This window comes from Emiliania huxleyi (genome assembly GCF_000372725.1).
Source record: "Emiliania huxleyi CCMP1516 unplaced genomic scaffold EMIHUscaffold_28, whole genome shotgun sequence".
NCBI classification, from domain to species: Eukaryota; Haptophyta; order Isochrysidales; family Noelaerhabdaceae; genus Emiliania; species Emiliania huxleyi.
The window spans coordinates 87,805-111,355 of NW_005199926.1; the positions used below are offsets into that span (position 1 = coordinate 87,805).

The following is a 23,551-nucleotide window of genomic DNA, read 5'->3' on the forward strand; positions in this document are numbered from 1 at the left end:
TGACCGTTTTCATTCGTTGGAACGAAAAACAAAAAAACAGTCTGCGCAACCGATTCATCACAAGACACAAGGTGTAGATGTGGAAGAGGAGCGATGCACACACTCAGGTACGGCGCTCTTCGGATGTATGTAGCCGCACTCAACCCACACAACACCGATCGAGAACCCTCACACTCATCTCCGTAGCTCGGCACGCATCACCTGCTCAAGCCGGTCCGCTGCGTCTTGCGCACTGGCGACACCCTCCTCGGCGGATTCTCCTCGCCACGCGACGTGCCCGTCGGGGCGGACCAGCACCGCGCAAGCCGGGCTCGCCGCCAGCTTGCTCCTCCACCCCCCCGGGTCTTGCACGAGGAGGGCGCCAGGTGCGGCCGCTGCGCTGAGCTCCTCCACGGCCGAAGTGGCGACGGCGACTACGCGCAGCATCGGCGGCGGGGCGTCGCGCTCCGAACCGCCGCTGGAGCGCAGAAGCATCGCCGCCCCGCCGCCCCAGTAGCCTGCGTCCTCCGCGTCGACGAAGAGAGTGAAGGCGGCGGGCGAAACGCTCTCCGGCGGCAGGATCTCGCCGCCGCCGGACGCGGCATGGAGGAGGTCCAGTGAGGAGACCGGCTCCGCAGGGTCCGCCTTTGGTCGCTCCTCGGGCCCGCCCTCCTTCCCGCGCGGCACGGCGTGCAGCCAGTGGTGCGGCAGCCGCGTGCCTGGACGGGTGCAGGGCGGGTCAAAAAAGTGGAACGGGCGCGCTCACGGGCATGCGGGAGCCGCGCACCTGGCGCTCCGCACAGCCGGAGGGTCTCGTCCTCCACCTCCGCCTCAGTCTCGTCCAGGCCGAGGGCCTGGCGGCGCGGCGCGTCGCGAGCGGGGTACGCAAAGCCGAGCTCGTGCCGAGGAAACAGGAGCGGCAACGCGCGTCGCTCCGAGACGACGGCGGCCGCCGCCGCCACCCGCGCGTCGCCGACGCCGGCCGCTGCGCCGGCGGCGTTGAGTCGGTCCGCGAGCGGCGTCGCGCGCGCAGCTCCGCTCTCGCGGTCTCCGAAGGAGGAGAGGAGACCCGACCGGGCGAGGTCGAGGGCGGCGCTGGCGGTCTGCGCCACGCGGCGCGAGCCGAACGCCCTCGCGACCGGCGCGGGCGCGGCGCGCGACGCGGCGCCCAGAGCCCCCGCCGCGAGGTCGGGCGCTGCAGCGGGCAGGCCGAGCGCCTCAGCCACCCTCAGGCCTCGCTCGTAGTTGTGGACGGCGAGGCGCGCGTTGGCGTGGGCGACAGGGCGGCGCTCGGCGTCGTAGCTCGAGAGGAGCCGCTCCTACTCGCGGAAGGCAGCCCCTCACGCTCGATCCACCGCCTCGACCCTCCGCCTACGGGAAGCTCGCTCCGACGCGGACCCGTGGTGGACCGCGGCGAGCTTCCACGCGATGTTGTGCGCGTCCTGCAGGCCGGTGTTCATGCCGAAGGCGCCCGCAGGAGGGAACTGGTGCGCCGCGTCGCCCAGCAAGTGAACCTAGAGAGCAGCACCGAGGCCGTCGGTGGGCCCGCGGCTCGGCCGCGGTGAGCCTGCGCCGCCGAGGGCGTGGCGTGCCGGTCCAACCGACATGCGCTGGGCGACCTTGGCGGACATGCGCCACGCGCCCGCCGAGCAGACAGAGAGGTCCGGGAGAGGCCCGCCTGCGGACGCGTCATGGGACGTGCCAGGGGACGCGTCAAGGACGTGCCAGGGGACGCGTAATGGGGCGGTGTCATGGGGCGGTGCCATGGGCCGGTGTCATTATGCGATGGGTCGGTGTCGTGAGCAGCGCGGAGGGTCGGCTAGCAGCCCGCCGACGAGCTCTTCGATGATCCGTCCGCACTCGGCGACGTCGAGCGCCGTGCCGTCCTGCGGCGGTGGGAAGGAGGGCGGCACTGTTGAGAGACATCGCAGCATGATGGTACAGACTAACATCCAGTCCTGCAGCGGCGGGAAGAAGGGCAGCTGCGCGACCCACTCGCCGCGCCTGCCCGGACAAACAGCGGTGAAGAGGCGCGGCTCAGCGTGGAAGGAGGGCCGGGCGGGAGCCTAGGCCGCGCCCCATGTGATGCGCCACGAGCACCGCCACCGCCTCCGGGTGGAAGACGAAGTAGAGCATTGCCGGCCTGGGGAGGGGGAGAGCGCGGCCAGAGGTGGGCGCGGGGAGGGCGGCCGGCTCCAGGCGGCCAGCTCGGGGACGCGAGTCTGGGCGCGGCCACACCGCTCAGCGAGGCGCTCAGCGAGCGATGGCGCGCGGAAGTGCACGCTCTTGAAGTGCTGCAGCGGAGGCGGTCCTATGTACGGCTGGGCGTGTCAACGGCGCCTCCTCACGCGCTTGAAGCCCCGCTGCAGCAGGCAGCACCCGAGAGGCGGAGGCCGAGCGCGCGGCGGACGGGAGAGTGCGCACCGTCGCACGCGAGCAGAGCACTCCCCTCCATCTCGATCACCTCGCCCTCGCCGCCTCCCTCCCCGCCGCCGCCGCGTGTGGCTCGCCGCGCCTCGACGCGAACTCCTCCTCCGGGCAGCACGTCGAAGTGGGCGCACTCGTAGCCAAAGAGGAGCTGCGAGCCGGCCTCGGGGGCGAGGTGCGCCGCCTCCTCGCGCAGCACCTCCTCGAGCCCCGGCTGCGACACGTGCGTCAGCCGTGCGGGCGACGCCTCTTGCAGCACGTCCCACGCCGGTGTCGCCATGTGGTCGTCGCACGCAATCTGTCGGCCAAGGAGGCTCCGGCAGTACCGAAACTCGCGCCACTCGCGCATCGGCGGAGCGAGCGACTCCACCCGCTGGTCGAGCCCCACCTCGCGGAACAGCTCCATCGAGCGCGTGTTGATGAGGTGCGCTCGCGGGTGCGGGATGCCTGCGCGCTGGCGCTCCAGCAGGATGGAGGGCACGCCAAAGCGCGAGAGGAGCACCGACGTGTAGAGGCCGACCGGACCGCCGCCGGCGATGAGCACCGGCGCGCGGGCGGGCTTCGGCGGCATTGCTCTGCAGCACGGAACCAAACCAGCTGAACCACAGTCGGCGATCGGGGGCGGGAGCGAGTTTCCTTTTTCTTTTTTACACAACTTGAGAGGGGAAGAGGAATTTCTGACCGCGCAAGATATAAAGGGTGGCTAAGGCTCTGCCCGCAAGGCGCCCGCGTCGCAGACGCGGTACAATTGACAAATCTGCAATATACCCCCACACGAACAAATAGCAAAATCCGAATACCGTGCAGAAACCATGTGATGTGGGCCGTGGACGGGGGCAAGCTTCAGCTGGTGCCAAGACATCGCCTCGTTTTACGGGAGCCCCACTGTCGCCAGACTGTGAGAGGCTATAGGGGAGGAGGGTGGGAGACCATAGCTCCCGCGTTCCCGTCGGGCTCCAAAGCAGGCATAGCACAAGCCGCCGCCAGGCGCGCTTGCGAAACACCGACGGCAAACGTAAATTCGTTGGCGCCCGACGGAATTAATCCCGATTAGGCGCCCGCGACACACTGAATACCCCGGGCGGGCCTCCGCTCCGGGGCTGCTCTATCTCCATTGTCTGCACGCAACCATGGTTATGCCCTTCACACCCCCAGCCCTCGTGTCACCGTTGTCCAACACCTTTTGGGTGTCACACTGCAGCAACCACAGCGCCGGGGGCTATTGCAACACATATGGAGCCGCCTCTGGTAAATGCTGCACCCGCCGGAGCAGCGCCCACAGCCGGAACCGTGCCCGCAGCTAGTCCTACAGTCCCAACAACTTCGCCGACGATGGCCCCAACAGTGATTCGCAGCACGTGTCCCTGGCCGCAGAAGGAGAGAAAGGCGTACGGGCGCGTAGACACGCACTGCTGCACGAAAGAGAAGGACAAGGTGAAGGACCCCACTTGCAAGCTCCAAGCTGGGTGCGCAGGCATAGTGTACGACTTTCACGAGTGCAGGACCCTCGATCGCGACAACCGGATCTTTCGCAAGACCGATCCGAGCTGTGATCCTAGTTTGCACATCCTCGACGACCATTGCGTGCGCACTCAGCAACCACTTGACCTGCCAGCCCTGCAGAGGAAGAAGTATTGGTTCATGGGGTTCTCAGTCACCAGGCACTACTGCGATGCGATGGGGAAGTTGATGAACAAAGACTACAGGGAGTTCTTAGACCGACGAGAGCTATCTTATTGATTCGTGTCGCTATGGAAGAGCTATCGCCCGCAGCCCTGGCGAACGAGCAGTCCTCGCGTTTCTACACCTTCTTGCTCTGCTCACCGCTGCCTCTGCCTTCAGCCATGCAGCCAGATAATCTTCGATTTTTGCGGTGTCACAATAAGTTGCGAGTTTGACTCGTTGCCAGAGCAGCTAGGTGGATACACCCACGCCGAGCCTCACAGGTTCGATGAAAAAGGCGCGCTTTACTGGATCGCAACGGCAGGAAGGACTCAGCCATACGTCAATCCGCACCGCAGCGGCTTAATGCTAGCGGCGATGGAGCCACAGCTGCCCTGAGCGTTTGTGATGCACGGGCATGATGGCAGACAGCGAAATAACACGAGAAACGTGCCGATGAGCTGGATGTCCGTCGATATCGGCGAAAACCGGTGGCTGTCTGTCTCATATTATTGCCTGCGCCAAGGAGTGAGCAGCGGCTTCCGCATGAGGAATTGGGAGCTCCAGGGATGCAACGACGGGCTGTCTTGGCAAATGCTGTGCAAGCACGAGCGCGACTTGTCCTTTGGCGAGCAGGCACACGGGGTAGCTGGGTGGGCCGTTGAGAATGCAACGGCCTACAGGCACTTCCGTATACTGCAGACGGGCAAGAACTCCGATGCGGTGCACACGGGGGTGCTCGCCTGCGCTGGGATTGAGCTCTACGGCGCGCTCACCCTCGCTTGCTGCGGGAGGTACCGAAGCAAGGGCAAGGGGGGCGCCTCCTGCGTGACCTCGGGGACGCGCGCGACGCCTGTAACAACCTGCCTTTTGACGATGCGCTGCGCGACAAGATAGCTACCGAACTGGATCGCATCGAGGCTGCTCCGCCTCTCGAGCGCATGTTGGTGACGAAGCCGCCGGTCAAGAGGTGGGCGGAATTGGTCAGCCCGCAGAAGGATCCGTCCATCAAGACGCGTCGTCAGGCTGCGCTCACCGCCATGCTGCGCGTCGTCGACCGCCTCCCCGCTCGGGGGCCAAGCCAAGGTGCTGCGTACTCGAGTAGCCTTACTGTAGGAAGCTTTCATGCTCCAAGGTGACGCAGCCAGCCCCATCCGCCCCCCTTGCACAGACTCTTCCCGCTTGACTGAAACCAGAGGGGTGAGGAACCACCCCGACCCAGTCAATGGCGCGTCGGGGCCAGCGAATGCGCCCCAACCCTCCACTGCTGCCGCCTCATCCTGCGCTGCCACCGGTGCGCGCCGGCTCGAGGCTTTCCGGGCACACGAGGACACAAGGCGGCAACGTCTGCCCACTGTCCGCGCAGGTGTGCGGCGCTCGTCGAGATTGACGGCAGGGCGTTGGGCTCGGCGGCGATGTTGGAGGGTGCGCGTGCGGGTGAGGGCGTCCGCGGGTGAGGCGTCCGGCCGCTAGTGTGCGCACCCTCGAGCCGTCACGACCCCGACCGTCAGCTTCTCTGCGTGAGTATGTATGGCTAGCGTGCTTCCACTGCGCGCCCGCGCCTGCGGCGCCGCCGCGGCTCCCCACCCTTTTGCGCAGCAACACCTTAAACTTTTCAGGCCCTCCAAATTCGGGTCGGAGCGTAGCGGAGTGGGCCCCGAGTTTGAAAAGGGCGACGGACGCTTGCGTCCTAGCCTCCAACAACGCCTCCCCGGCGCACAGTGAAGGTGCAGCCGCGCACTCCGCCGCAGCGGCGGCGGCACGCGCGCGGCGGCAGAGAAGGCGCTCGAGGCCAAGGGGCGGCGCGAGCAGCGCGAGCGAGAGGGAGGTCCGCTGAGGGCCCGTACGTTATTTTATTATTCTCTTTTTTGTGTTAGTGCCAGTGCCAGTGCGCGCCAGTCCCGTGCCCAGTGTTGTGCGAGGAGTTTTCTTGTAAACTTGTCTCTTTCCTTCTATTCGAGCCTGTCTGCTGGCAGAGAGAGTTCTTTTGTTTGTAAATTCTATATTTGCGTCGGCTGCGCATCCTGGGCTGAGCCGTTCCACGAGGGCCGCGCGATGAGCGATGACGAGAGCACACACAGGGCCGTGCGCTGGGAGCTCGGCTGGGAGGTACACGCGTGCGCGCGCGCGCAGGAGCGGGAGCAGCTGAAGCGCCTCTTGCGCGAGGGCGGCAGCTACTGCGGAGCACCAGAGGTGCGGCCCGACCTCGACTGGCAGGACGAGCTCGGAACGACCGCACTCTGGTGGGTCTGCCTCAACGGCGACCACGAGCTCGCCCGGCTTCTCGTCGAGGCCGGCGCAAACGTAAATGTGACAAACGCAGACAAGTGGACCGCGGCTTCGGTTGCCGCCCGGTACGGGCATGACGACTGCCTCGAGGTGCTGATCGCCGCCGGGGCCGACCTGTCCGTCGTCGTCTCCGACGGCGACACGGCGCTGGACAAGGCTATCTTCTGGGAGCACGTCGAATGTGAACAGCTGCTCCGCTCGCACGGCGCCGCCATGGCGGCCAAGCCAGTCGTTGTCGTGGGGAGAGGGGGCGTTGGACTGGCAGCGTTGCACGCTGGTAGCCATTAAGTTACGCATCACGCATACACACATATATCAGACCAAAAAACCAACCTTTCGAGACGCAAGCTCTTCTACCCGTCCGCGTCCGCGTCGCCGCCCGTCTGCGTCTCTCCCGCCCCTGGCAGTCGCGCCACGAGCACGCGATCGAAGAGGAGAGGAAGGCAGCGGAGCACATTGAGTGCGTTTGCGAGCGCGTACACGAGGGTCAGCGGGCCGCCCGGCGGCTGCGAAAATACGAGCCGTGCGGGCCCAATGAACCATGCGTCCGCGTTTGAGAGCGCCTCGACCGCCCAGCCGGCTCCCGCGTCCGCCTCCGCCCGCACGAGCCAGCAATAGCCAAAGCCAAGCGAGAGGGCGCCACCGAGGCCAACCTGCGCCAGCAAAGCCACGAGAGGGAGCGAGCGCGATGTGGTGCCCAACTTTTCGTAGTGCCCATCGCGCGCCCGCCGCCGCACACGCGCCTCGGCGGCCCGGAAAAACTCGTCTTCGCCACCGCCCAGCGGATCGCCCGTGTCGTCGGGGCCGGGATCGGGCTGCTCCGGCGGCAGCCGGAGGGCAGAGCGCCGGGCCTCCTCCGCAGAGTCGTCCTCCACGCTGCTCAAGATGGGCGCCGCGCGAAGGACGTTGGATGAGAGCAGCGCGGGCTGGCTCGGCCGAGTCGCGACGACAAGAGCGGCGGCACTGCAGAGGGAGGCGGCCCACAGCATCGGTGAGGGCAGCGGCCTGAGAGGAGAGAGCACTCTTGCTGCTGTCGGCCGTACGCCGAAGCAGCCCTCCGTCGAAAAAGAAATGCATAGCTCCGGGTGTGTGCAGGGCAGAAGCTCAACGTCGGTAGGGGCTTGTCGAGGCTGAAGAACACGAGGGGGGAACGAGGAGGGGGGAATGGGCGGTCGGCGATGGGGTAGAAGCGGCAGGGCGTACGGGGTAGACGGTAGTCGTCACACCCTCCTGCCTCAAAAGGGCGGGGCTGTCCCGGAAAGTGAGAAACGCCGGGCAGCATGACGCACAATTTTACCCGGGTGGGCGCGCGGTGCTAGGCGTGCGGTGCGGAGCGGCGTGTGCGTATGTGTGTGTGTGTGACTGCGACAAGGGACCATTGGGTTTGTATTATTAACAACGAAGGCGCTCTCAAAAAAGAAAGAAGTTGGCTTTGCCCTCAGCTAGCGCGACCGCGCCGCTCCCACTCGAGCCAAGAAGAATGTTCAAAGCCCCGTGAACCTGAGGGAGGGTGTAGAGGATGTAGAGTGTAGAGCGCTGTAGAGCTGTAGAGATGTAGAGCGCTGGAGAGCGCTGTAGAGCGCTGTAGAGCTGTAGAGCTCTACATCCGCCGCGCCCGCGGGACGAAGCGCCTCCGTTGTAGAGCGATGTAGAGGCGCTCTACAACGTGAAATCTCTAACAAACTCTTGTTATGACCCCCCCCAATGAACACACCAGTGAGGGAGGGCGAGACGATCGGAGGGGTCCCGTACCATGCGGAATCGACCCTATCAAGTGCTCAAGTGCTCAACAAACTCTACATCATAAGCGGCGAACGAGGCACGGTCGCTCTCCGACATGAGGCGCGTTGCACTTGCCAGTGCGGCCCTGGCCTTCTGTCTGCCCGCCCAATGGGTGGCAGGTGCCTCTGCTGCTATGGCATGCCTCACGGCTGCGACTGGCCGGCGCCTCGGCGCGTCAGCTCGGCTCGGCGTAGCGATCGTGGCCAGCGCAACTCGCCTGGACTCAACGCTCAGCCAGGAGCTCCCGCACGCGCTGGCGCGAGTCATGGCGCATGCAACGCGTCTGAATGCTCGCCTCGCCTCGCGCAAATGCGACCGTCCTCGCAGCCGACAGTCCACCGCCTGCTAAAGAAGCACAGCGACGAATGCGGCACCGGCGACGCATGGCAGGCTGGTGATGACGCAGTTATGGGGTGTTGTGTGCCATCAGAGTGACTCTCTGTGTGTCAGGGATAGTCAGGGCCGTCCATCAGAGCTCCAGTAAGCTCGGAGACACCCCATTAGCGCGGCTCGACCTCTTTGAGTCACTGCCTTCCCGGCGGTTTGTGGCTGTAGAGCCTCTACAACATACTCTACAGCAAAATCGCGCTCTACATCGCTCTACAACGGAGGCGCTTCGTCCCGCGGCGGATGTAGAGCTCTACAGCTCTACAGCGCTCCAGAGCGCTCTACATCTCTACAGCTCTACAGCGCTCTACACTCTACATCCTCTACACCCTCCCTCAGCCGTGAACTTCCCTCTTCCGTCTCGAGCCTGAACTGCCCGATGCCCGTCGCGCGTCGGACATGTCGCACCAGGGGGAGGATCCGAGCCTGCCCTAGTGCCCAGAGCCTGCCACCCACGTGCCGCCGAGATGTCGCCTATGTGAAAGAGGCCCCCTCCCCCTCGTCGCGTGTGTGTAGTCAGTCGCTCAGAAGTCCCTCTCCGCGTGCGATGCGCCGCCCCTCGCCCTCCCCCTTGCCAAAATCCTCCTGCAAACAAAGGTGGGACGTCATCTCACGTCTGTCTGTCCTCCTCCCAGGACGGTCGCTCGTATGCGTTGTCATTTGTTCTTTCTTTCTGCGCGCGATCCGCGAAGGTGACCGCGTTGAGAGAGAGAGAGAGAGCTGTTGCGCGCGAAAGTGAACGAACGAGGGAATTGCCGACCGGGTAAAGAAAGAACGCAACAAGAAAGCGCGGAATCTTCTCTAGCACGCGCCAGTCCGCAGCTGGGTCCCCCGAATTTTAAAATTCTTCTCGCAGACCTTTCGCGGACTTCCACAGTGCCAAGCCGCGCGCAACGATGCCCGAGCTTCCGGAGGTGGAGGCCCAGCGCAGTACCATCGAGGCTGCGACGCTTGGGCGCCGCATCGCCACCCTGATTGCCGTGGAGCAGGGCGGCGGGCCGCGTGAAGGGCAGTTCGACGACAAGGTGATTGCAGAGGAAGTCACGCCCGACGTCCTGGCCATCACGCTGCAGGATCGGTGGGTGCTCGGCGTGCGTCGCCGAGGCAAGCAGCTCTGGCTGGAGCTCGGCGAGAGCAAGGGCGGCGCTTGCTGCGCGTGCCTCCTTATCCACATGGGCATGACCGGCGCTGTGATCGTGCAGGGCGTCGCCGCCCCCGTCTACAAGTCATTCGCTGTCGACGAGACGGCGTGGCCGCCTCGCTTCACCAAGCTGGAGCTGCTGATGGCCGATGCAGCGGGCGTCTCCGCGCCCTGCGTCCGCCTGGCCTTCACCGACCCGCGTCGCTTCGGGCGGGTGCTGCTCCGAGGCGCCGACCCGTTCTCCCGGCCGCCGCTGAGCGCCCTCGCCGCCGACCCGGTCACGGACCCGCCGTCGGCTGAGGCGTTCGCGAGCGTGCTGCGGCGGGTGCGCGCGCCGATCAAGGCCGCGCTCCTCGACCAAGGCCGCGTCGTCTGCGGCGTTGGCAACTGGGTGGCTGACGAAGTGCTGTACCAGGCGGGCGTGCTGCCGGCGGCGCCCTGCGAGAGCCTCTCCGAGGAGCAGCTGGCGGCGATCCACGCGCAGGTGCTCGCCGTCTGCACCGCCGCGTGCGGCCGCCTCGAGCGCGGCTGCGACTTCCCCGTCGGCTGGCTCTTCCACCACCGCTGGCAGGCGCGCAAGCCCGGCCCACACCCCCCTCCCGACCGTCCCTGAAGCCCGCCCGCACCCCTCCCGCTCCGCCTGACCGCCGCCCTCCCTCCCTCGCCTCCCTCCTCGCCGCCCACCGGTGCAGGGCCAAACGTCGGGCTCGATGGCGTCGCCGCTCGGCCGGATCCACTTTGACACCGTCGGAGGGAGGACGACGGCCTTCGTGCCGGCCCGGCAGGTAAAGGGGCAGGCGGCGGGCAAGGCGGGAGGCGAGGCCAAAGGCAAGGCGGGGGGCAGGAAGGGGGTCAAGGCGGGGGCCAGGGCGGCGGAGGCGGGCGAGGTGGCGGGGGCGGCGGCGGCGGGCGAGGAAGCGGTGGGCAAGGACAAGGGCAAGGACAAGGGGAAGGGCAAGGCGGGGGGGCGCGCAAAGCGAGGGACGGCGGAGGGGGCGCCTCCAGACAGCGGCGAGGCGGCGTGCGGCGGGGCCGCGGCCTCGGGTGGGGCAGGCTCGGCTGCCATCCTGGCGGGCGGGTGGGCGACGCTGACTGGCCTCGCGTCGCGCGCCGACCTCAACGGCGCGCAGGCGCAGGTGCTGAAGCGGTGCACCGGCAAGGCGACGGCTGGGCGGTGGAAGGTCAAGGCGCACTCGCAGCGACCTGGGCCGCTCCGCCTCGCAGTGTGGGCGGCGACCCTTGACGAGTCTTGCTGAGAACAGGTGCGCGGAGAGGTCCTCGCCGTGCGGGCCGAGAGCTTGGCGCCCTGCGAGCCGGTGGATGAGGCGGCGGGCGAGCAGGCGCGGGCCGAGCCGCCGCGTGGAGGTGGACGGCGGCGGGAGGCTGCGCCGGTCACCGCGGAGGAGCCAGAGGGGAAGCGGCCGCGAAGGTCGCGGCAGGCTGCCGCGTGATGGTGGTGCGCTGGCGCGATCTCAACGAGGGTGGCAGCTGGAGCGAGTGTCGTGGCCGTGGCCACGAAGATCAAGAAAATAAGCGCCGGTGACACTCTCGGACGCTGGGGACTGCGGCTTCCTCTAAGAGCTAAGTCAACTTTTTGAGACGAGAGAAAGAGAGGACGGCCTCCTCATTTTGCTTTTTTGGCTTAAGCTATACGAACTTTCTGAAAATATCTCGGTCATATCTCGACTGTATCTCGGTGTGTTGACGTGAAGCACGAGATTTGTCATTATGAACTCGGGTGTTATAGCTAAGCCAAACGGATCTCAAAAAGTTGACTTAGGAAGCCGCAGGTCCTAGCGGTAGCGCCTAATGCGACGCCGCCGCGGCGCTTATTTTCTTCATCTTTGTATTTATCTTTATATTGAAACCGGCGGCGAGGGGCGTGTCACGCCGTGTCCGGGCGAAGATACACCGAAGATACACTCGAAGACACACTCGTGACTCGAAGATACACCCTTTATAATGAAGACACACGCCGAAGATACACGCCGCGAAGATACACCGTGGAGATACATCGAGTGTATCTTTCGCAAATCATAGGCAACTACAAGACTTTATCGGTCTCTCAGGGTCCTCCTGAGGGAAAGAAAAAATAGGGATGTAGGAAGTGGAACCAGACACACGCCGAAGATACACGCCGAAGATACACCGTGGAGATACATCGAGTGTATCTTTCGCAAATCATAGGCAACTACAAGACTTTATCCGTCTCTCAGGGTCCTCCTGAGGGAAAGAAAAAATAGAGGCATGTAGGAAGTGGAACCAGAAGATTGGGGGGGGGGGGGGGTACACGAGTTGGCGGGACGAGTTGGAGCGCGAGGGCGGCGAATTGGCACAGAGCTCAGAGCCGACCAGTCGATTGCCGTGTGGTACTGCGTTCGCTGCCGCTGGCTGCTGCCTGCCGCCGGCTGCCGCTGGCTGCCGGGCGCCCGCCGCAAATCCAAATGGAAGACGAGGACTACGTGGTGGCGGCGGCCGCGGGGGCCGCTGGCACACGAGGTGTCGCGGTGAGGCACAGAGAATGGAGAGCCGAGCGCATCGGCGCATTGTGCCATCGCGTTGCGGTCAGTCAGGGCCTCGGCGACGGAGAGCGGGGCGGAGGAGCGGATGAGGCCGGGGCGGCGTTCAAGTGGAAGTAAGTGGAACATAGACGGAGGGGAGCTCTTCGAGGAATGCCTCCTCACGGCCAATAGAAGTCAAGAAAAGGCACGAAATTTTCTTCGCGGGGCTCTGCCCCGCACCCCGCTGGGGCTGCCAGCCCCAGACCCCAGGCTGGGGCTCCAGGCTGGGGTCTGCCAGCCCCAGACCCGAGTTAGGCGCTGGTCGGCGGCCCACAAGTCGCACGCATGGTCGTCGCCACGATCGACATCTCGCCCTTCGCAAACCCGGCGGCGCACGACGACGCCGCTCGCGCGCGAGCTGCTGCGGATTGGGACCGCGCGATGAGTGACGTGGGCTTTGCTGTCGTCGCGGGCCACGGCGTCGCGCCAGAGGTCGTGGGGGCGCTGCGGTCCGCGGCGCACGAGTTTTTCGAGCGGAGCGCCGAGGCGAAGGCTGCCTACTGCCACGGTCCGTACGGCAACCCCCTCGGCGGCTACACCGGCATCGGCACCGAGGCTGTCTCACGCACGCGGGACACGCACGGCGGCGACGGCGGCCGCAGCGCCGGGGCGAGCGCGGCGGCGCCGCCCGACTTGGTGGAGTCCTTCATCTTCAAGCCGGCCTCCCCCGCGGCGGCGCCGACTTGCCTCGATAAGCCTGCCTCGGCCTACCACAGCGAGCTGCTCCGAGTCCTCGGCTGCCTGCACCAGCTCACCGCCGCCGCGCTCAGCCTGCCGGCAGACTACTTTGAGCGCTTCTACTCGCCGCACGCCGAGGTGTCGCTGCGGCTCGCCTACTACCCCGCCCTCTCCGCCTCGGAGCAGGCCTCCTCCGCCGTCCGATACGGCGAGCACACCGACTACACCGGCCTCCCCCGCCTCCTGCAGGACGAGGGCCGCGACACGTCCACGACCTGTCCGGACACGTCCCGTAGGCTTCACGCTCCTCTCGCAGGACGAGAGCGACCTGGGCGAGGAAGGCGCGCGGGAGCCCCGATGCTGCCTAGGCTGTACCCGCCCCCCCCCTTCCCCACCCCCTCCCCCTCCCACCACCCTCGCAGGCGCGGGCGGGCTGCAGGCGGAGCTAGACACTTCCTAGACACTTCCTAGGCCTCTCACGCCGCACGCCGCACGCTCCTCGGACCTGTCCACGCCACGTCCGCAGGTCAAGCTCCGCTCCGGGCACTGGCACGCCCTCCAACCCGTGCGCGGCTGCTTCGTCGTCAACATCGGAGACTTGTACGAGGCGCGGCACACACACACTCCCGCACCACACACACACTCCCGCACCACACCACACACTCCCGCGTGCACACACACTCCACCGGCAAACACACTCCCGCGTGCACACACTCTACCGCGGCGAGCGGCCAGACCGCAGCTTGAATGGGCGGCCCCGGCCGACAGGTGTGGACCAACGGCCGGTGGCGCTCCACCGTCCACCGCGTGATGAAGCCGCCCGCCGGCAGCGCCTCCGCCGCGGCGCCCCGCCTCTCCATCCCCTTCTTCACGGGTCCGCATAACGAGGCGGTCATCGAGGCGCGCTGCTCTTGTGCCTGCCCACGCACCGCAGACGCAGTCGCTGGTCCTCGGACCCGTCCCCCGGACCCCTCCCCCCGGACCCTCTCCTCCAAGCCCTCCCGCAGGCGCTGCCCACTTGCGTCGACGAGGAGCACCCGCCGCTGTACGAGCCCGTCCTGGCCAGAGAGCACTTGCGGAGGAAGCTCAGCGCGTCCAACGTGTAGCGGCGCGACAAGCTTCCTCCCCCTGTACATTGGCTCCCCCCCCCTGTACACTTGGCTCTCCCAGTCCGGGCACTGCCACCGCCCGGAGGCGGCGGCGGCGGGAGAGATGCGGCTGCGAGAGCGGGCAGCGGCTTCAGCAGAGGCTTCAGCAGAGGGCGCACGCCCCAGCTGGCTCGTCCCGCCTCTCCTCGTTGGGGCGCGCGGCACTGCGATGACGCTCTCTCGCGACGAAAGGTGGCAGAAGGAGGGAGGCGCCGCCCCGCATCTGCCAACCATCCCAACCATCCCGGAGGCGCCGCTCCCTGCCCGCCCGCCTGTCCGCCCCCCAGATACAATCCCCCCCCCCCTCCCCCCCCCCCGGCGCCCAACCCCCTTGCGCCTCCACACACACCAACTCACCCGGCGCGCGGCACTCGAGGGCGGGGGCAGCTCTCTCTCTCTGCCCCCGCCCCGCGCCCGCGCGCCGCACAGCGGTCCCGAACGCGCTAGACAGCGGCTTCGCCACGCGGCACCCAGGGGGGGTGCGAGACCGCTTGCGGACGAGCGCCCGCCCCGCCGCCCGTGCTCTCGCCGTTCACCGCGCGTCCGACATCCAACGACCCCCCTCCCGCGCTCTCCACCCACCTCCCAACTCGCCCTGCACAGGCAGTCATGGCAAGACGAGAGTGCGCCCGCCCCCCCTCCTCTCCGCCAGGGGCTCGAGCAGCTTTGAGAACACCCCCTCGAGCAGAAGCCAGCCAGCGGCGGGCGGGCTCGCTCACCGACCGCCGGTTGAGGTCGGCTGTTTAGTGTTTTATGTCCTCCCCGTAACGCGTGAAAGAGCGTACAGTAAAAAGCAGCACAATCCACGCAAACAGGAAACACTCTCTTGCCGTGTGCGTACACTCCGACACACGCATAAGACATAACACACACTTCACACAGGGGCCGAAAAAATCCGGCAGCGGCACCGCAAGCGTAAAGGTCCGTAATCGGAAAAAGTGCAATCACGACATATCACATATTTCACCGTTGGTCGTCGCGTCTCACCCTGACGCGAGCGTCTCGAAACCTCCGCGCTCTAAGAATGAGGGACAGCAGCGGGGCCCGGGGCGGCCACGGTCCACGGGAGGCGTCGGATACAGGCTGGCGGCCGCAACAAACACGGGAGGGGCGACACAAGAGGGGCGACGGCAGCGGAGCGTGTGCTCAAGGCACATCAAGTTGGGACACAGTGAAAGAGAAGTTATAATTTACGACTGGAAGGTGAAGAACAGCCACACGCTCGCAGACTATAGTCGAGCGCGTCGGAGAGGTGTTTCGACACCGAGTGTTTGAACGTTTCTTCGCAGAAGAAACGTCGAGAGAAAAAATCTCTCGCCGGTGTTCACAGAGCTCTGTGAACACCGGCTACTCGGCCTTAGCCGCCGGTACGTCAACAGTGCGATAGCCAAGTATCGCACTGTTGGGTCCCGATGGTGTCCCATCACAAATTCGTGCTGTCGACAGATCATGTCCCTTGGTCGACTGCACCCGCCTTTGGACGGTTCTCCGACATGCTTAGATGAGTCTTTTTGTCTTTTTTTGGCTCGCCTGGCCTTCACCAGTGCGAACATATTCTTGCTCGTAGGAGCCGCTCGTCTTTCGTCCGAGCAAACGTGCGCCCGATCGCCCCATTAAGCACGTGCGAAGGGTATCCGAGCGCCGTAAACTCCCTGAGCTTGCTCGTCACGCTGAGTGCGAATCCCTCGTCATCGCTTGCCATCGCGACCACCTTGAGCAGGCATCCAACCACGATGCCCGCGTGGGCCGTACACCCCACCCCAACCCCTGCGTTCGGGGTAGAGCCTCATCGCGCCCATCCAACAGCGCCCAGCCACGGAAAATTATCGCGGGACGTTCCGATGGCCGACGCCAAGGCACGGAAGCGGCCGAGGGTCGAATGGACAGCGGTGGAGGCGGTGGACGGCGCGCGTGTCGTCTACAACCGCCCGTGCCAGAACCGGCCGCGGACGGACGAGAAGGGGCTGGACGCGACCAAGCGGGCGGTGCAGGCCAAGACCGACTCCTTCTGTGCGTGCTTCTCGCCGTCCGTGCGCGTGCGTGACCTGGGCTCCGGCAAGGAGATCCTCAAGGACGGGCGCGCCTTCCGCACGCGATACCAGACGGTCTTTCGCGAGAGCGGGACGGCGCTCGAGCAGCGGGTGTTGGCGCGGGCCGTGTTTGAGTCGGCGCGAGGCGGGAAGCGCTCGTTCGTGCTCGACCGCGAGCAGCACGCGTCGCTCATCACGCCGGTGGGCGCGATGCTCGACGGCACCCTCGGCCTTCGAGGGCCGCGTGAGCAAGGCCTGTGGGCGCTCTACGAGGTGGATGCGGCCGAGCGGCAGATTGCGGGCGTGTGGCTGGCTCCGGCGGCGGCGCCTGCCGCGGGCGCGGAGGGCGAGGCGGGCGAGGACCAGCTCGAGGCGCTGCGCCGCACTACGCAGTGGGGCGCCTTCGCCGCCGTCGTCGAGCAGCGGCTCGGCGCGGGCTGGCGGGTGCGGAGCGGGCCGCTGCACTCAGTGCGTGTCGGGTCGCACGAGCTGCAGGGCCGGCGGCCGACGATGGAGGACGAGGTGACGGTGGAGAGCGTCGCTGCGCCACACCTGGCGGGCCCGACGGGCTCGCCGCTCACCTTCCTCGGAGTGTACGACGGGCACGGAGGCAGGGCGTGCGCGCGGTTCGCCGCGGAGAAGCTGCACGCGGCGCTGCTCGCTGCGGAGGCGTTCGAGAGGGGGGCGGTGCTCCCCGCCCTGAGGGAGGCGTTCCTCCTCACCGACGACGCCTTCCGCCAGACCGAGGCCGACTCGGGCGCCTGCGCGCTCGTTGCGCTCATCGTCGGCGGCCGCCTCTTTGTGGCGCACGTCGGCGACTCGCGCGCGGTGCTGTGTTCGGGGGCGGGCGGTGCGGCGGTGCGGCTGACCGAGGACCACAAGCCGGACGAGAGGGGCGAGCGGGCGCGCATCGAGCGCGCGGGCGGCGAGGTTGTCTTTGGAGGCCGCTGCTGGCGCGTCACGCACCCGCGCACGCAAATGATGCTCGCGACGTCCCGCTCCCTCGGGGACATCGCCTTCAAGCAGTCTTGGGAGCGGGCAGCCGCGGAGGCGAGGGTCGAGGCGCAGATCGAGCGCGAGGCGGCCGCCGACGACGCCGACGCCGACGCCGCAGGGGCCGGCGAGGCGGGCGGCGCGCGCCTGACCGCCCCCGCCGCGCCGGCTCCGTCGGACGCGGGCGCCGGCTCGGCCGGCGCGGCTGGAGGCCCGGCGGGGTGCGACTTGTCGATCGAGGTGCCGCGGCAGCAGGAGGCGCCCCCGCCGCTCGGCGAGGGCAGCGCCGCGCCGGAGCTTCCGCAGCTGCTGCTCGCCGAGCCGACCGTTGCGGAGCGGCCTCTCTGCGCCGCAGACCGGTTCGTCATCCTCGCGTGCGACGGCGTCTGGGACGTGCTGACCGACCAGCAGGCGTGCGACTGCGTGCGGAGCGCGCTGGCCGCGGAGAACGCGACTCCCACCGAGGCGGCCAAGAAGCTGGCGGGCGAGGCGTACGCCGCCGGCTCGACAGACAACATCTCCGTGGTGGTTGCTGCCATCCTGCCGTACTTGTGATTGCCCCAGACGAAATGGGGAGCGGGCGCGTTCTCTCGCGACGAAGGCGGAGACGCGGAGAGCCGCCCCCCCCCACGCCCGACACCTCAGCTCGCTGTGAGTCTGAGGCGACGGCATCGGCGGACAGCGGACACTTCCCAGAGCGTGCACCGTGCAGTCTGCAGAGACGAGACGCGAGAGAGACTCCCAACCGCAAGCGAGAGCGAGACAGAGAGCGAGAGAGGAGCTCCTCTCCCTGTATTTATTGTCTCTGTGAACATGCACAAACCTGGAGTTTATCGTTCTTGCGTATGCACACATACACGGCCGGCCGCCGCGCGACGTCAGCCGCGACTCAGGTGTGTCTCAGCCGGGGGGCTGCCGCTAGCCGCGACTAGACTAAGCAAGCACCTCTCACAGTGTCGCGCGGTGCAGCAGCAGGCGGCCACCGACCGACGGGCGGGTGCGTGCGCCCGCGTCCGGTTCGGAGCGGCGGCGCGGCGCAAGCGCACGGTGTGAGGAGAGGGGCGGCAGAAGCGGCGGCGGCGACAGCGCGCGGGCCGCTCAGAGCGCCGTCGGCGCGGTGAAGATGTTCTGGGTGAAGGGTGCCATCACCTCGCCCGTGTAGGCGGGGACCACTCCCTTGAGGAAGGGGACGGAGCCGGGCACCTGCGCGCGACGGGGAGAGGCGTCGGCAAGGCGCGAGTGGCCACGGGGTGGGGTGGGGGGGGGGGGGATCGGGAGAGCACGAGGGGTCGGATCCGCACCGTGGCCTCGGAGAGGAAGCCGAAGAGGCCGATCATGGCGAGGCGGCCTATAGGGGGGGGCTCCGAGACGCCTCCGCGAACGCCTCCAGGAGAGGCGAGGCGGGCCGGGCGCGACACGCCGTTGTTGATCTCGGCGAGGCGGCCCTTTGCCTTCTTCTCCTCGGTGGCGCGCTTCGAGATGCCGAACGGGTCGAAGAGGGGGAAGGGGACCTGCGGGGAGGGCCGCGAGCAGGCTTACGGGGCAGGCTGCGCCAGGCCGCGGGAGCGGGTCGGAGGAGGCCACCGGGTGCGGCAGCAGGTCGAAGGACGGAAAGTAGCCGGGTTTGCCTCCGCTCATGTAGTGCTTCTGGCCCTCCGCCTCAAGCACCACCTTGTTCTCGCGCCACGACTCCATCACGCCTGCAGGGAGCGCCGACGCGGCCGGTGGGAGGCCGCGCGGCGGCCGTGGGGAGAGCTCGTGCCGCGACGCAGCGAGCGGGCGGCGGTGGCGAGCGCGGACCGACAAAGAGGATGATTTGCCACTTGGCGATGTCGGGGATGGCGTCCCACACAGCGGGCGCGGGCAGGCCGGTGGGCACCGACGCGGCGACCTTGTCGAAGGTCCAGCGGATGTCGTTCGAGTGCACGATGTAGCCCACAAAGCCGGCCATCGCGATGCGGCCATGCTTGATCTCCGCCTCGCGCAGGAAGCCGATCGTCGCCTCCTGAGAGGTGCCCCAGAAGCTGTAGTCGGAGAGCGCGAGCGGATCCCAGAAGCCTGCGGCAGCGGCGCGGCGGAGTGGGCGGCTGCGGCAACGGCGGCCGAGGCTGATCCGCGGCGGATCGAGGTGCGGGCCGCTCACCGACCGCCGGGTTGAGGTCCTTGGCGAGGGCCTCGAGGTCGGCTTTCGTCTCCATGAGGGGCGGCGCGGCGGCAGGCCGAGCGTGCCGCAGCGAGGCGCCGGCCGGCGCCGCGGGAGCGGCGTAAGAGAGAGACAGAGTCGAGGCGGTCGCCAGCATTTGCAATGAAGCCGAAAGAGATAGAGGCCGAAAACAAATTCTCGGGTGGCGTAGGAGCACAGCAAGCTGCTGCCGCGTAGGAGCGAGCACGACATTTCCCTACCGTCTGGAGAGTGAGAGACTATGGAAAGTTCACGTCATGACGGTTAGCCGCTGTCACGACGGTTTGCCGCTGTCATGACAGCTGCCAGCTGTCATGACAGCAAACGACAGCGACAGTGACACCTACCTGTCACCAGCTGTCACCAGCTGTCACCAGCTGTCACCAGCTGTCACCAGCTGTCGTTGCTGCTGTCGTTGCTGCTGTCGTTGCTGCTGTCGTAACCATCCCCACTGGTCCAACTGTCACTGCTGCTGTAATTGCGCAGCTGTCGTTCCTGCTGTCATTGCTGCTGTCATCGCTGTCGTTGCTGCTGCTGTGCTGTCATTGCTGCTGTCATTGCTGCTGTCATTGCTGCTGTCATTGCTGCTGTCATTGCTGCTGTCATTGCTGCTGTCATTGCTGCTGTCATTGCTGCTGTGTCATGAGCACCCCCGCAGGACAGTGAGGTGGCAACTCGTCGGCGTCGACGTCGGAGCTTCCGGGGTGACATCTAGGGAGCCCTGAACGTTTCCGCAGGCGAAAGGATAAGACGAATTTTCAAACTCCCGGCGCCTGCCGCGTAGGAGCACAGCAAGCTGCTGCCGCGTAGGAGCGAGCACGACTTTTCCCTACCGTCTGGAGAGTGAGAAAGAAAGAAAGAAAACAGACACGCCAAACGAGGGATGGGACGAGGACAGGGTCCCCACCTGCACGAGCAGGATTTTGGAAGGACGATCAGGGGGACAGGTGGGGCTCTCCTGCTCCTGACAAGGGACACGACAGGCTCGCAGCGCGGTGCGCGGTGGACTCCCACATCCACTGGCGGTCTCATCTCAGTCTAGCGACCTTCCTCCGGCTTCTCACCGGCAGTCTCTCTGGAGAGTGAGAGCGGAGCATGGCACGACCAATCCTCGCTACCCAACGCGGCCAAAGGATATCCACCTCGAGAACCTCGAGAGAACCCCCCCGGGGTCCCCTCGCGGCGCTTGTTGGCGGAGACAGAGGGAAGGGCCGTGAAGCGTCGGGCTAGAGCTCTATGGCCTGGAGACAATGCTTGATTTTGTGCCCGTGGTGAGCATCAGGCCATTCATGTCGCCGCACGAGCACAGCGACTCGGATCGTGCCGCCTCGGCGGCGACGTGGGACCGTGCGATGTCAGAGGTTGGTTTCGCGTTCATCACAGGACATGGGGTTGAGGGCGAGACAGTCCGCAAATTGCGCGACGGGTTTGCCGCCTTCTTTCGGCGCGAGGCTGCTCACAAAGAGTCCTACCGGCACGGGCCGTACGGCAGCCCGCTCGGCGGGTTCGAAGGACTCGGCGAGCAGGCGGTGGCTCTCTCTACAGACGGGCACGGGGTGCTGAACGGAGACGGCGTTTCGCAGACTCGCGCCGCCGATCCTGTCGAGTCGTACGTGTGCTCTCGCGGCGAACCTGCGGAGTGGGGCCGCTCGCTGCCCGCGCAGCCGAACGAGTTCCAAGCCATGGTCCTTTGATCACCGCACCTCACCAATAGAGAGGCGCTGCCTCACTTCACGCGTTCCCGTGTCAGGCAGCCTCGTACCACCGCCAGATGAGGTGAGCGGGAGTCGGAGTAGGTAGACGGAGCGGCAGGAGTAGGCGTGAGCCAAAGCCGCGCTCTGACTGCTGTGTAACGGAAGGCGCGTGTTGGACGGCCTCAACCAGATCAGCGCCGCTGCACTCGGGCTGTCGTGCACCTACTTTGATCCGCTCTTCTCGCCTTCACCCACGTGCTTTGTGGTCGCAAAGCACTATCCGCCGCAGCGGCAGCCACAGGGAGGCCTCCGCTATGGCGCGCACACCGATTATGGCGGCTTTACCGTCCTCAAGCCCGACGACTCGGATGGGAGTCTGCCGGGCTCCGGAGGACTGGAGGTGCTGCTCAAAGACGGCGCGACGTGGGCGCCCGTCGTTTTGCCGCAGGCCACGCCTCTTATGGGGCCAGCGTCCGTGGAGAGGTGATGCGTAATGACGCGCAGCATGACTTCGTAGGAGGACGCGTTTGTGGTCAACATCGGCGACTTGTACGAGGACATGACGAACGGTAGGTGGATGAGCACCGTGCACCGCGTGCGCGCCCCGGAGCCCGGGACGGAGGCGGCGTCGCAAGGGAGGTGGGCTCGAGGCTGTGCTGCTTCACTTGGCCTCTTGGCCGCACCCTAGCCCTCTCCTCTCCCGCGCAGGCTCTCCATCGCATTCTTCTCGGGGCCGCACGACGACGCGGTGGTGGAGACGATCCCGTCGTGCGTCGATTGCGCCGCGGGCGGAGGCGGCGTGCGGCTGCGGCAGCCGATCACGGCGGGCGAGCACCTGCAGCGGAAGATTTTGGCGACGCGGGTGGGAGCGACCGTGGGGGCGTAGACCGAGAGTGAAAGAGTCTAGGCTCTAGCTTGGCACAATTTGCGCATGGAGAGCTTGGCACCCCGGTGCGGAATGCCGTACTAACGTTCACTATAAAACACCTTGTGATTTTTGGGTCAAAATCGTCCCGATTTCATAATGTTCGTTCGTACGTGCATCCGCGGCGCCCAGCGCGGTGCCAGCGGCTCCCATACCTCTAAGAGGCCACCCACCTCCGTATAGACCCTTATATCCGCGGTTTACGCCCAATAGAGGCAGCTGCAAGAGGGCCCGGACGGGCACTGCGGCACACACTGCTCGCTGCTCGGCCATGCGGTAGCGTCTGGTGATGCCGCCCCTGCGCGGGCGGGGGCGTCTCGCTCGGCAGCAACTGCGCCGCGCAGCGCAGGTTCGAGGGTCGCGGTGGGTGGGTGCACTGGAAGACGTAGCGGTCGAGAAAGCGCTCAGCGACCGCTACGTCTCGAGGATGGAGCCGTCGCGCGGACCCGACCGGCCGACCGGCAGTAGCAGCAGGCGCCGGAGGGCGCGGGAGGCAGCGGGGCGACACCGCTCGGGCCAGAAGCGCGAGCCCTAGGCTGGTGAGGGGGCCCGCTCATGCGTAAACGGCTCTGGGACTTAGCTAAATCGCGCATCGAAATCGGGACGATTTTGCCAGGGCACCGTCACAAGGTGAGACATTCATTGTGATTGAAAGTCTTCTTCATGATAAAAGGCGGTGTCACCCGCGCCGTCAGCGGTGATGGCGAGGCTGTGCGGACCTCCAGCCGCCACAGCGAAGACGCGCCGCCCAGCCAAGGCCTCGATCTTCTTCGGCAGCAGCTGGGTCTGCTGCCGGTCGCCGTGGCCCAACTGGCCGTTCCCTCCATCGCCCCAGCTCCAGACGGCGCCGTCGGCGGTGATGGCGAGGCAATGGATTGATCCAGCCCAGACAGCGACGACGCGCTGGCCAGCCAAGGCCTCGACCTTCTTGGGCAGCAGCTGGGTCTGCTCGTCGCCGTGGCCCAACATGCCAAACATTCCCCAGCCCCAGCTCCAGACAGAGCCGTCGGCGGCGAGGGCCAGGCTGTGGTCGTATCCAGCCGACACAGCGACGACGCGGTAGCCAGCAAAGGCCTCGACCTTCTTCGGCAGCAGCTGCTGGTGCGTGTCGCCGTGACCCAACTGGCCCCATCCCCCGCCGCCCCAGCTCCAGACAGAGCCGCTGCCGGTGAGGGCGAGGCTGTGCTTGTTTGCAGCCGAGACGCTCACGGCGCGCTCGCCGCCCAGCGATGTAGAGGGGAGGAGGATCGGCGTGTTGAGCCGCGCCACGCCCTCGCCGTGGCCAAGGAGGCCTGCAGCCGCCTCCTGCGCGCGACGTGCTCCTCCGAGCCGCACGACGAGAGCCGCCCCTCGCCGTCGATGAAGACGCTATGCTGACTGCCTACCGCAGCCCTCGCCGGCTGGTTGGACTCGCACAGCAACGCAGCGAGACACAGCCACCGCACGGCACAGCTCTCGTCCGCAGGCTGCGCCGGCAGCTCGAAGCCGCGCTCTTGCGCCCACAAGCGGATGGCCTCCGCCGCGAGCGAAGAGTGGAAGAGCAGCGAGACGGCCGCGACGCGAGCGATGTCGACGGGGCTGTCGCAGCGGGAGAGGGCGCGCTCGAGGAGGTCCGTGGGGACGTCGAGGAGGCAGGCGGGCGGCGGCGTGTCTGGCGAGGGAGCGGCGGCGGA

The 23,551-nt window shown here is 66.7% G+C and overlaps 9 protein-coding genes across 9 annotated transcripts; 5 read left to right on the top strand and 4 right to left on the bottom strand.

Moving 5' to 3' along the window:
• Positions 1–796: 796 nt before the first annotated feature.
• EMIHUDRAFT_435469 (hypothetical protein) lies at positions 797–1,682 on the bottom strand. Its single transcript, XM_005776280.1, has 2 exons — positions 1,572–1,682; positions 797–1,493 (listed from the first exon to the last, which is right to left on the bottom strand). Exons 1-2 carry the CDS (start codon positions 1,608–1,610, stop codon positions 1,320–1,322), a joined length of 213 nt encoding a protein of 70 aa, XP_005776337.1. The 5' UTR covers positions 1,611–1,682; the 3' UTR covers positions 797–1,319.
• Positions 1,683–6,123: 4,441 nt separating this feature from the next.
• Positions 6,124–6,645, top strand: EMIHUDRAFT_206887 (hypothetical protein; the record flags this gene model as incomplete). The annotated part of the gene is made up of 3 exons (XM_005776281.1): positions 6,124–6,177; positions 6,202–6,261; positions 6,448–6,645. The coding sequence occupies 3 exons, from the start codon at positions 6,124–6,126 to the stop codon at positions 6,643–6,645; spliced, it is 312 nt and encodes a 103-aa protein (XP_005776338.1).
• A 65-nt stretch (positions 6,646–6,710) lies between these two features.
• Positions 6,711–8,196, bottom strand: EMIHUDRAFT_206888 (hypothetical protein; the record flags this gene model as incomplete). Its single annotated transcript, XM_005776282.1, has 2 exons — positions 6,711–7,362; positions 8,153–8,196. The coding sequence occupies 2 exons, from the start codon at positions 8,194–8,196 to the stop codon at positions 6,711–6,713; spliced, it is 696 nt and encodes a 231-aa protein (XP_005776339.1).
• Positions 8,197–9,406: 1,210 nt separating this feature from the next.
• Positions 9,407–10,923, top strand: Fpg1-1 (putative formamidopyrimidine-DNA glycosylase; the record flags this gene model as incomplete). The annotated part of the gene is made up of 3 exons (XM_005776283.1): positions 9,407–10,208; positions 10,360–10,518; positions 10,603–10,923. The coding sequence occupies exons 1-3, from the start codon at positions 9,423–9,425 to the stop codon at positions 10,921–10,923; spliced, it is 1,266 nt and encodes a 421-aa protein (XP_005776340.1). The 5' UTR covers positions 9,407–9,422.
• A 1,538-nt stretch (positions 10,924–12,461) lies between these two features.
• On the top strand, positions 12,462–14,012 carry EMIHUDRAFT_463590 (hypothetical protein; the record flags this gene model as incomplete). Its single annotated transcript, XM_005776284.1, has 6 exons — positions 12,462–13,135; positions 13,203–13,247; positions 13,329–13,345; positions 13,433–13,513; positions 13,675–13,797; positions 13,914–14,012. Exons 1-6 carry the CDS (start codon positions 12,514–12,516, stop codon positions 14,010–14,012), a joined length of 987 nt encoding a protein of 328 aa, XP_005776341.1. The 5' UTR covers positions 12,462–12,513.
• Positions 14,013–14,363: 351 nt separating this feature from the next.
• EMIHUDRAFT_354520 (hypothetical protein) lies at positions 14,364–14,811 on the bottom strand. Its single transcript, XM_005776285.1, has one exon. It carries the CDS (start codon positions 14,663–14,665, stop codon positions 14,498–14,500), a length of 168 nt encoding a protein of 55 aa, XP_005776342.1. The 5' UTR covers positions 14,666–14,811; the 3' UTR covers positions 14,364–14,497.
• Positions 14,812–15,466: 655 nt separating this feature from the next.
• On the top strand, positions 15,467–17,632 carry EMIHUDRAFT_206892 (hypothetical protein; the record flags this gene model as incomplete). Its single annotated transcript, XM_005776286.1, has 4 exons — positions 15,467–15,537; positions 15,622–16,387; positions 16,478–17,140; positions 17,333–17,632. The coding sequence occupies 4 exons, from the start codon at positions 15,467–15,469 to the stop codon at positions 17,630–17,632; spliced, it is 1,800 nt and encodes a 599-aa protein (XP_005776343.1).
• A 204-nt stretch (positions 17,633–17,836) lies between these two features.
• On the bottom strand, positions 17,837–19,391 carry Lhcf16_1 (light harvesting protein). Its single transcript, XM_005776287.1, is given in 7 exon segments — positions 17,837–17,953; positions 17,966–18,280; positions 18,379–18,425; positions 18,498–18,588; positions 18,662–18,777; positions 18,878–19,135; positions 19,221–19,391. The coding sequence occupies 6 exon segments, from the start codon at positions 19,375–19,377 to the stop codon at positions 18,176–18,178; spliced, it is 774 nt and encodes a 257-aa protein (XP_005776344.1). The 5' UTR covers positions 19,378–19,391; the 3' UTR covers positions 17,837–17,953; positions 17,966–18,175.
• A 1,118-nt stretch (positions 19,392–20,509) lies between these two features.
• EMIHUDRAFT_206894 (hypothetical protein) lies at positions 20,510–21,839 on the top strand (the record flags this gene model as incomplete). The annotated part of the gene is made up of 5 exons (XM_005776288.1): positions 20,510–20,944; positions 21,010–21,035; positions 21,119–21,389; positions 21,471–21,592; positions 21,662–21,839. The coding sequence occupies 5 exons, from the start codon at positions 20,510–20,512 to the stop codon at positions 21,837–21,839; spliced, it is 1,032 nt and encodes a 343-aa protein (XP_005776345.1).
• Between the last annotated feature and the right edge of the window lie 1,712 nt (positions 21,840–23,551).